Below are 11,616 nucleotides of genomic sequence, written 5' to 3'. Positions count from 1 at the left end.
CTCAGACAGAAAGCTATCCTTCATCTTGAAGGTATCGAAAACCTCCTTCCCTCAGTCTTCATTCATTAAATATTTACGATAAATCACTTTGCTTTGGACAAAATAATTCTCAAATGGGGTGCTGTTATTTTAATGATATTAGTATTATTGATTAGAAAGGTAAAAATCAGTTGAGACCGTCTGCAGAAACCACTCATGTATTGAAGCTTATTATATTAACATCATCATAATAGAAGTATCAAGCTAATGCTCCCCAGGTTTGTCTCAATAGATATGCTAAAATTACCCGTATTTTGGGCTATTTAGAAACACTCTGGAATTGAATTTAGTTTTTGAAAGTACTTGAAAAAAATTGTTTCCAGAAAATTTATCGATGTTTTTCCGTCTAAACCTATACCAAGATCTAGCTTCAGAAGTTGTTTCTAAATTGGCCCAATTGGAAACACTTTCTTGAACTGTATTTGGGTTTGAGCTTGTTTTTGTTCGATAGAACGACAACAAATTTATGAATATGTCTCGTTAAGTTATGTTTCAACTGAATAAAATACTTGACAAAATAAAATGATATAAAAAATCTATAGATATTTTCCAGTCCAAAATCCACCCCTCAAACCCAATTTCAGCTCCAAGAGTTTTTACAAGAATGAGCCAATTATATTATTAAAAATTGTTTTAAGACAACTTAGTGCTAGTTTGATTCATCGAGAATAAGCTGTGATTGCTTCTATAGTAGTTTGCAATTAACCTGAATTTTTTTAAATAAGCTTAGTGATTAAGCACATATCAAACAGAGTTAGGAAGTTAAAAGAGTTTGGATTTAAGGTGATTTCTGAAGTTCGATTCTCAATGAAAATATCTTAACTTTAAGTAAGGGCATGACCAATAAAACTACTTATTCATACATTTTGATTTGGGTTTCTAATGGTGTTGAATTCTAATTCTCCTTGATTTTTCTATTAACATTCTTATATTCATAATATACACCTTTCTATCTAATGTTATTGTTCTTTTTATATGATGATATTTGCAGCATTTGTGGCCAAGTTCATGAGCATCTACAGACTACAAGGGTTTTCTAATCGCAACATTTGGCTAATTAATTTAGAGGAGGATCAATGTCTTGTTTCTTTTTGTAGGTCAAATTTGATCTACTTTCAATTAACTTTGATTCTACTGTTCATATTTTCTAGATTCTATGTAACTGGTACATTGTTTCATAGGGAAATTTGATTAAATGGTCTCATAATAGGCTTAATTTCAAAAAAGGGATAACGGATGATAATCCTTGCAAAAAGGGCCTTTTCGCTCTGTGAAATGTCGATCATGCCCCCTGATAAATTTTTTACCGTTAATGTGCGAACATTACATATGCGAAAATCGTGTAATGCTCGCACATCATCATGCGAGCATTACACGATTCTCGCACATTGTGTAATGCTCGCACATCAGAGTATATAAATAGATGATCTTTGAGAAAACCCTAATGAAAGCGTCATATCTTCGAAAGGCACTGAATAAACAGTAAACAAATAGGCGTCAAGATGAAGGCCCGATCCGTAGAACTAATCCTTACGGCGTTCTTCTATCAATTTTACCAGATTCGGTCTTCTCTTGTTGCTCTCATTCTGATTTTATTTCCTTTGTTTTCTCTCTTTAACTTCACTGGAATTGCAGCATAAGATTCATCGTCGATCCGTTCAGATTCTTCGTAATCTACAAAGGAACAAATTATTAACCTACCTTTAATCTTGACTTTCCTTATTATAGTGTCCATCTTTCATTTATTCTTCAATGTTATTTTATATGCTTAGATTTGAAAAAATGCATGTAGGTCTAGATAGGTGAAGACAAGAAAACTGAAATTCTTAAATATATTCATATGATTATTAGCGTGCATAACTTGAGAGAGGATTTCATGTTTTGTTCGAGTGTTTTTATTATTAACGAACTGAATGAACTATGGAAAGAAAAAAAACTGAATGTGTATGTAGCTCTTCTGTTTGTGAATCTTATTTTTGAAAGAGTGAATTGTAAAAACAGTTACATATGACGGGAAATAAATTGTCATCGATGGGAAGAGACGTGTATTGCAGTCTGAATCGATTCATTATCCCAAGAGTACAACTGAAGTGAGTGATTATTTGTATTTTTGTATGTTTAAGGTAATATATACACCTTAAACTCTTTTTGTATTCTTATTCTTTTAGGTATGGTCTGAGTTTATTCGAAGATAAAAAAAAGGGGGAATTAATGTGGTTGAGACTTATGTCTTTTGGAATTATCATGAATAAGTTAGAGGACAGGTAAAAAAGTTGTTTTCTTCACTATATGTGAACTAGAACCTGGTAGCTGAGAGGATATTCTATTTACTTAATTTGGTTTTGTGTAAACTATTGTAGTACTATTTCGAAGTCAGGTTTGATCCGGTAAAGTTCGTGAAGACAGTGCAGGAAGCCGGTCTGTTTGTGCATCTAAGGATTGTTTCTTTTGGAACTAATGAAACCACTTGTATAAATAACGCAACAAATTGAACTTAAAATGAGATGAAACTCTTCATGGAGAAAATTGTTGAGTTGATGAAGGAGGAGAACCTTTTTGCATCTCAAGGAGGCCCAATCATTCTTGCTGCCAGGTAGTTTGGATTGGAGTTTCTTCGATAGTTTTTGTGTGTCAGCATATGAACTTTAATTGATACCATTAATTTGTATCTTTCATTTGCATCTTATGCAATTAACAGGTTGAGAATGAGTATGAACTTGTAGAATGGGCCTATGGAGTTGGAGGAGAATTATATATTTAATGGGCTGCAGAAACTGTTGTTAGTCTTAACACAACTGTACCTTGGGTGATATTGCTCAAAATTAAATAACCCAAAAATCTTTGTAAACCCATTCGATCATGTTTGTTGTCTTATGTATATGCAGAACTTCGGGGCATGGTTTGATATTGCTGGGGAAGGACTTTATTTCATTATTGTCAGTTATTTGAAAAATGATAGTAAAGAGGACCTCTCATCTGTAAAACGGACTTATCAGGTTCGATAAAATTCCTGGCATTTGCCTGTTTTTATTATATGTTGATCATGATATAAAAAAGTTAGAAAATAATATGCATTTATTTTGGTTAATCTTTCATTTCCTTAAGGTGGGACTCGAAGGCGAATCAATCGGGCTTGATAAAATAATAAATGTCTTAGACATTACGGTTGACACTATTTAGAGATCAGTCAGAGTTTGCAGCAATGAGCCTATAACAACCCTAATTTTAAACTTATGTGAGTTTAAGAATGCATCAAATAGGTATCATGTCCCTCGATCATGGGTACACAAGGGTTTAAACCTACTGGTTCTTCATGAAGAGCTTGGTGGCGACCCTTCAAAGATCTCTTTTCTGTCACGAGTTAGACATGATACATTAGGCTAGAGGAAGACTCAATCTGAACCTAACATTGTGGTTTTGATGGTATGAGCATGTGTTATTGTATTTTGCATGAAGATAATATATTGGGAATATCTTTAACATGTAGAAGGAACTTAGAGGAGCAAAATCATGGGAGGAAGTTGAAGAAAGTGTGTAGGGATATTAAAATGAATATTAAGCTCCCAATAATTGATAAATAGTATTTTCTCATTAATTCTTTTTCTCATGTACTATTTTATTTATTTACATTATTAGTCTGAATAAATGCCTTCTTATGATGGACCTTTGGAGTTTGAAGTTTGTTATTTAAATTTTTGCCACCAAGATATTGTCATGTAAAACATACTCTCATTTTTTTGATAAATTTAAATCCAACCATTTAACATATTGACAGAATAATTTCTGAAATTTTAATAAAATTTCACTCATACGTACATGGTACGAGACTACGAGTCATTCCTACATTAAGATTCCTTACAATAAAATAATTATATTTTTATGTAAAATGAATAATTGAAGAAGTCATTCTCCACCTTGTTCATGCATAATTCTCCACCTTGTTCATGCGTAATTCTCCACCTTATTCATGTATAATTCTCCACCTTGTTCATGTATAATTCTCCACTTTGTTCATATATAATTATCCACCTTGTTTATGCGTAATTCTCTACATTGTTCATGCGTAATTCTCCACCTTGTTCATGTATAATTCTCCACCTTGTTCATGCGTAATTCTCCACCTTATTCATGCGTAATTCTCCACATTGTTCATGCGTAATTCTCCACCTTGTTCATGTATAATTCTCCACCTTGTTCATGCGTAATTCTCCACCTTATTCATGCGTAATTCTCCAGCGAAAACTTTCTCGTCGTTCTTGAATCCTTAAAATAATTGGAAAGACATCTTTAGCTTGTTTACTTGGTCATATGGGGATAATAAACTGATATGCTTGTGCCATCAACATCACTTTGACAATCATTCAAAAACTAGATTGTTGGCTGCAGAAGCACAAATACAACACAGTGAATGAGGATTCAGAATAACAGAACGAAAGACTTTACCCGAATTGATGAATTTCCTTACTATTATCCCCAAAAATCAACCACAAATTCATAACCGTTCTTTTTGTTAAATGAAGATGGGCTAGAAAATTTGCGACCGCCAAATCCATTAAGGCTTAAGCCAGAAAAGATGTTAAATGCAGGGGACAAACTTTTTGGTGTTCCAGACCAGTTTCTTAAACCGTCTATGTGGAATCTTAAGCCATGAAAAAGGATTAACTTCAATACCCATTCCACAAAGTTACACTATTTGTGCTATTTTTATGAAAATATTGAAACTAAACCAAAAACATCTCAAAAAGTAGTAATCAAATAGATCTATTGAGTTTATATAAAACAAACTACAATTGGAAGAATTGGAAGTTTAAGTCTGCACTAAGAAAATCTATGAACCTACAAGCTTATTTCCAAAGTGATCTACTATAACGGTTAACCTTCTACTTGTAAAGTTTACAGTTCAAAAATTGAGAATTTCGTAATGAAACTTCAAGATTCATCTGAAATGAAATTGAATATACGAAAATTGATTATATGAAAAAATTAACAATAAAAATGCGCTAATCTCATATGCTCTTGCCAATGTTTGGTAGACTTGGTTCAAGATAACATTTACAGTTATACACTCTCTAAGACTCATCATCAATTATCTCAAATATGACCATTGGAAAAGAAATCACACAACTTGATAGACTACCAAATAATAGAATGAAGATCGATCAGAATTTATGAAAACGAATAGGTTGCGCAATAACTAAGAGAATCATGATACAGTACCGATACTGTTGACGGAGTTGGCGACGACCGGAGAATCCTTCACCTTCTCTCTCTCGATCTCTCTTTGCAGCTTCCACGGCGAGATATTGTAACAACTTTGTATCTAGGGTTTACAGTGGGAAGAAGAAAAAGACGATGATGCATAACTTTGAATCTGTAACGAGAGTAAAAATTAGATTTTATATACTCTAATGTGCGAGACGATGTACAAAAATTATAGATGCGAGAATCGTGTAATGCGAGAATGATGATGTGCGAGCATTACACGATTCTCGCATATGTAATGTTCGCACCTCAACGGTAAAATTTTTATCAGAGGCATGACCGACATTTCACATGGCTAAATAGAATTATGCCTATTATAAGGGTCATTTAATCAAATTTCCAGTTTCATATATGATTGCTTCAACTTTAATTTATTGATTTTTTGTTTTTATAAATATGTCTAATATTTTATAAATGGTGCAATTACTACTTGAAGCTTGATTCTGTGTTATTTTAAATGAGATTTGAACTTTATTTTCATATAGGTTCTCTCTTTTTCAATTTTTTTTTTTCAAATCATACATAAGTCACCCAAACTGAATGTGCAGATATTGAAGAAATATTCAACTAAAAATGGTTCAATGGTCAACTTTATCATTTTTAACAAATATGTTTGAACTTTAAATTATGTTACATGATTTAGTCATTTAAATTTTTTTTACAAACTAATGCTTTTTTTTATTATTATTTTAATATAATATTTTACTTTTTTAAATTAGTTTATTACATTTGAAAAACAAAATAGTAAATTTATATTTTTTTGATTTTTCCAATTATTTTTATACATTCCACATTTTTTAAAGATATTTAAACAGTATTCGGATAGTTTTAATTTTTAAACATGTATATATATAATAAAAAAAAAAATTACTCAATTTATAACCCAAAAAAAAAAACTTAAAATTGATAAAACATACCCCCAAGTTATGTTGTAAGTTTCTTTGAAAGTAAACCCATCACTCTATCACTCTCTCAATTTTTTTTTTTAATTTTTTTTAGATTACATCTTTTTTAGTTGGTAAACCAATCTTAACAATTAATGTCTTTAAATATTAATTTATTTATAAACCTAACAAATTAATAAAAACAAATGAAAATCAGACGTAGAAATAAGAAAATCAATGTTTTGTCAATTTCAGAAAAATCTCATAGTTAAAAGTTTGATAATTCAACAATGTCGAGTCATATTTAGTAAAAATAACCTTCAAGTCTCACATAGCAATTAGGTTATTCAAAAAAATTAATACATCAAAAAAACTAAGATCCTATACAAAATTATGATGTGACTATAAAATTCTATAAATAAATAAATAAATAAATATATATATATATATGTATATATTTTCAATTTTTATTTTATTTTCCAACACATGTTCACATTTATTTTATCCACCACCTAAATTATCTTGGCCATTTTAGAACATATAAATCTAAAACAATTTTTTTTTTTTAAAAAATATGTTCAAAATGACATTAAATATCTTTTCATTTATAGACGTTATAAATTAATTTAAAAAAAATGATATATCAACAAAAGAAAACGTATGTTTTGTCCTTTTGGGACAAAGCCGAAATGACTAAAAGTGTGACATATGTTTTCTTTCCATTTGTGACAAAGCCGAAATTGCTAAAAGTGTGACAACCCGATCCTCATCTAACACAATTTCAAATTTAATCCTCCTTCAATAAAAACGACATAAATTTAAACCTTAAATAACATGTCAAAATAATTTAATACAAATACAAATAATCATTATTTTCAATTTAAAATTTTACAAGTTTATAAATAATTTAAATTTATAATTTTAAAAGTTGAATTTATATTTGTAAATTCTAAATGAAAGTTATTATTATTCAAATAGATAAATTTATATAAAATTTTACAATTATGACTTTTCTTTTGTTTGTAATTATTTGTTTATTATTATTTTTTAATTTTATTTTATATTAAATAAATAATAATATATAACTAATATTTTGTTAAAATAAACTCATTCCATCATTGATTTAAAGTAAATGACAACTATTTTAAATTTAAAATCTCAGATTTTGATTGAATAAAAAAACAAAGACATAAGTTGAATAAAAAGATCATATAAATAACTGTATTTTTAAAACAGATGCAACAATTAACATCCTTCTTAAAAAACAGAAGCAACAATTCAATTAGAAACATCCTACTTAAAACAGATACAACAATAACATTAAAATAAACAAGATTAAAACCAGCAATATTCCCTTCTTCATCTTCATTGCCTTTATTATCCACCAAGAAACAGCATTACCAATTCTCATTCATCTTACTCAGTCCAGTCTCCCTTGAGAAAACCCATGGCAGCCAAGTTAAGCCCATATGGAACAACACTCGCAGAGTGAAAGATTTCACACTTCATATCATGTGTGTAGAAATGCTTCTTCAAACTCCCGGTTTTAAACTCATAAGAATACATGAACCAATGCAGATCCATATACAAAACCCCCTCGCGAAACGCCAATGGAAGAACCGCAGCAGTCGTCTGAGTCTCATCATTCAACTTATACTCCAAAAACATATCCAACAAATGAGGACTCAACATCTCCTTATTTCTTTCGTAAAAGTGAATCAAATTCAACCGATTCTCCATAAACCACTCCTTCCCATCATTTTTCAAAACCCAAACACGAATTTCCAAAGGATGGACCACCACATAAACCAAACATTCCTCCGAGCTCCCCAGGCAAACTCCATGAAACCCTTCTCCTTCCATTGCAGGACCAGGCAGCTTAACCACCCCGAAAACTTCTTTCTCCATATCGAACGTGATCACATGATGATTCGTCGTCAGCCAATAGAAAACCCCTTTCACGCACACAGTCTTGTTCCGATGAATACGAGAATTCCAATCGAAAACCGCTCCCAGAACCTTCCAGCTCCATGTTTTCGACGAGAAGACAGACGCCGAAAATTTCCAAGGCGGAAAAGTCATTTGTTGGTTGCAGTTGACGGTTACCAACTGAAAACCGCCGTTAATGGGATCAAAATTCAATCCGATGTTTATACCTGTACCGGCCTCGGTAGGGTTAACAACAGTAAACTCCTTATTAACTGGATTGCAGATGTAAATTTTTGGATTTTTCACAGGGCAGTGAATTCCTTCGAATCTTCCATTCGGTACGTTTCGAATAAAGGTACTGACGAAGCTCCTGCAGCAAAGCAGGCCGTTGCTTGAAGACATAAGAGAGACTTTCTCGGGGAGAAAGTCTAGAACAGTTTCTTCCATCTGAGGGTTTTCGATTTCGAGAGGAATATAAATTACAGGTAGTTCTCGAAAATCGGGAAGCTCCTCGTGCTGTTGGAAATATAGTCCCGAAATTGAAACTGGCTTTTGAACATAACGACAGATAAATAAATTGTGTGACATGACGCCATTCCATTTTTTACACACGCATTTGCTTATTGATATGTCCTTTGCTGACAGACGAGAGAATATTTCCACCATAGAGTCTTCATTCACTTCACTTAGACTCCTTTTCATCACATGGGCTGATGGTGTAAGCATGTCGCCCATTTCTCGCTCTGGTATCGTTTTTGTCCTGTTTGTTTAATCAAGGAAAAAACAGAATAAGCAGAAATCATGAAAGAGTTTTCTTGAAATTGTATCAATTTGTTGATTGTTAAAGATAACAATAAGTTCCAGCCCATATCTTAGTCGTAGCCCAACACTCTCGACCGATTAGGGTTTCTGTCAACTCCTCTAAAGAGAAGTATATGGCAGATTGTCGAATATTTTAATATCTAATAATAAATCTGTCATGTGTAATCTACCAAAACAATAAATCAATTTACAGATGTCAGACCATGCGAATACTAGAAGCAAGAAAACATGAAGGATTTGCTTGAAACTATATTGCTGCTAAAACAAAACCATCTGTATACACATTTGTATTGCTTTCTTGATTCTAAACGATAATAATAAGATTTAGCGCAGATCAACACAATTGACCCGTTAGGGTTTCCGCCAGCTCCTCTAAATCTAGCAAAAACACATTTAGGGATATATGGCAGATTATTTATTAGATTACAAAATATTCTCTTCCCTAATGGGGGTCGAGAGTGTTAGGTTGCAACTCTGAATCTTATAATTATCTCTAACATTGATAATCCATGCAACCACCTATGACTTTGAGAGACAAAAAATATCAAGTTACAGAAATTCATCTAATTGTAAAAATGTTTTCCTTTGTGGTTTGAGAAGCTTCAACAGCAAAAGACTCTTATATTGAGAGAATAACCGTGTTTTCAGTTCCTAATTCTCTTCTTGACCCAAATAAGCAAAACAAAACAACATTAGAGCTATTCTCGACAGCCTTCATAAACATAACAGAAAAAACAATACAAGAAAAGCTTTTAAATCAGGAAAGATGAGAAATACCTGAAGAAGTGCCTTCAAGAGGATGACTATACCTCGCTGAGTTCACACAATTATAATCACCATCAGTTCCTCAAGGTATATATAAGGCGAGAGATTTAAGACCATACAGCACGGATCACTCATTTCAGCAACTTTTTCTTTATCTTTAGGGTGTATATTGTGAGGGGGTCATTGCCAAAGGGGGTGACATTTGTAGTTGTTGAAACGTGCTGGAAAATATTTTCCTCTTTTTCAACAGCACACATTGAATGCTTCGCTGTCATTTTTCATTGAAATATATCGGATGAATGCGGATGGACCAGCAAGGGATACACATATTTATTATTACTGGATATATTCAACATCAATACAGTATATTTTCTACCTAATCTATCATCTATTCTGTCTCAATCCGTATTCTAATCCATTGTAGCAACATAAAAGTAAAAATAATAAAGATTTCTTCCATTTTGCACCAGAGCCTCAACCTCCCCTGCCCTTTACAGGGGAAAACAATGGATGTGCCATCCTAATTAATGCAAATACAATCTTCCCATAAAAATGAGATGTTTACCCAGTCTTTAGCACACTTTCACAATTATGATTTGACTGTCCCCCCGTAATTAGAGTAAATTAATCAAATTAGATGATCCTGATGCATTAGTTAGGATAAAAGATGAACTTGTGAACAAATTTATCTCTATGTATGTAATCCAAATGCTACTGTCGGTTGTTGGTATACTTGAATTAACAAGGATAAAAGATCGAGAATATTTCTCTAATTCCAATATTTCACACAAGACTCCTGTAAGTGAAACATAGAATTATCTTGATTTTTTAAATAAAAACATTTTATAGGATTGTCTGAAATTGGATCTTGATAAGGCTCACCTATCAATCTCAAAGGCAGTAATAATACATTTTCAGAATTCAAATCTCCCTTTGGCCACAAGTGTCAAAAATTGATAATATTAATTATTGATAATCAAAACAGAAAAACTTCTAATTGCAATTTTAGATGATTATCCATTTTTGACATTTCTCGCCTAAGGGAGATTTGAATTCTGAAAATGTATTATTGCCTTTGAGGTTGGTATACATGAAATAAAAAGGATAACATACAAAGAAAATTACTCTAATTCCAATGTTTCACACAAGATTCTTCTGTAAAACATAGAATTGTCTTGATTTTTGAAATAAATCATTTTATAGGATGGTCTAAAATTGGATATTGACAAGGCTCACCTATCAATCTGAAAGGCAATCATATATTTCAGAATTCAAATACCCATTAGTCTAGAATTGACCATACAAATGGTGACCTGAAGACAAACTTATATTAGAAGAACAAGTGCTGGTGACTACAGTGAGAACATTATATTTTTAGCCACAAAACCTGATTGCATAGACTTAATCCTAGACAAATAAGCCTCATTGCTTTAGATTACAACCGATTAAGTCAGCATTTCCCTTTCTAGTGCTTAAAGTATGTAATTTTATAACATTTTCTTTCTATTATTTTCCATGGCATTTCATCGAGCACCTGGCGGTCAATAACAAACACACATCGTTACTCTTTTCCAGATACCATCATTCACAATCGAGAAAAGAAGTGCATGATAACAATATCAAAGAAATCAATATAAACGAAGAAAGAAATATGGACAGATCACTCACCACCGGGACTCCTCCTCCTCCTCCTTCGTCGCTCGCAAACGCACATCTATGGCTTGATTGTCTACACCACCGTTGCTACCGTAATTCATAACTAAACGAAAGGGTAAATCATACTAGTATGGAAAGAGATCCTGAAATAATCAAAGCGAAATATAAATTCCATTCCATCAGTCTATCCAGAATTCAAAGTCTCTTCACACTATTCATGGAAATCAGATAAAAATCGATATTGACTCTTAGACTTTTG

The 11,616-nt window shown here is 32.1% G+C and overlaps 1 protein-coding gene across 3 annotated transcripts; it reads right to left on the bottom strand.

Annotated features, from left to right (window-relative positions):
- Positions 1 to 7,398: 7,398 nt before the first annotated feature.
- On the bottom strand, positions 7,399 to 11,616 carry LOC124919248 (putative F-box protein At1g47730). Of its 3 annotated transcripts, none has more exons than XM_047459449.1 (3): positions 11,370 to 11,616; positions 9,714 to 9,969; positions 7,399 to 8,874 (listed from the first exon to the last, which is right to left on the bottom strand). In XM_047459449.1, exon 3 carries the CDS (start codon positions 8,847 to 8,849, stop codon positions 7,602 to 7,604), a length of 1,248 nt encoding a protein of 415 aa, XP_047315405.1. In that variant the 5' UTR covers positions 8,850 to 8,874; positions 9,714 to 9,969; positions 11,370 to 11,616; the 3' UTR covers positions 7,399 to 7,601. The 3 variants fall into 3 exon arrangements, with proteins under 3 accessions (XP_047315405.1, XP_047315407.1, XP_047315406.1); XM_047459451.1 differs by lacking the exon at positions 11,370 to 11,616 and adding an exon at positions 11,089 to 11,357; XM_047459450.1 differs by lacking the exon at positions 11,370 to 11,616 and having other exon boundaries at positions 9,714 to 10,675.

Source organism: Impatiens glandulifera, chromosome 1 (assembly GCF_907164915.1).
Source record: "Impatiens glandulifera chromosome 1, dImpGla2.1, whole genome shotgun sequence".
NCBI classification, from domain to species: Eukaryota; Viridiplantae; Streptophyta; class Magnoliopsida; order Ericales; family Balsaminaceae; genus Impatiens; species Impatiens glandulifera.
Note: the sequence above shows the minus strand (reverse complement) of the source record. Positions and strands in the feature narration are given on the sequence as shown.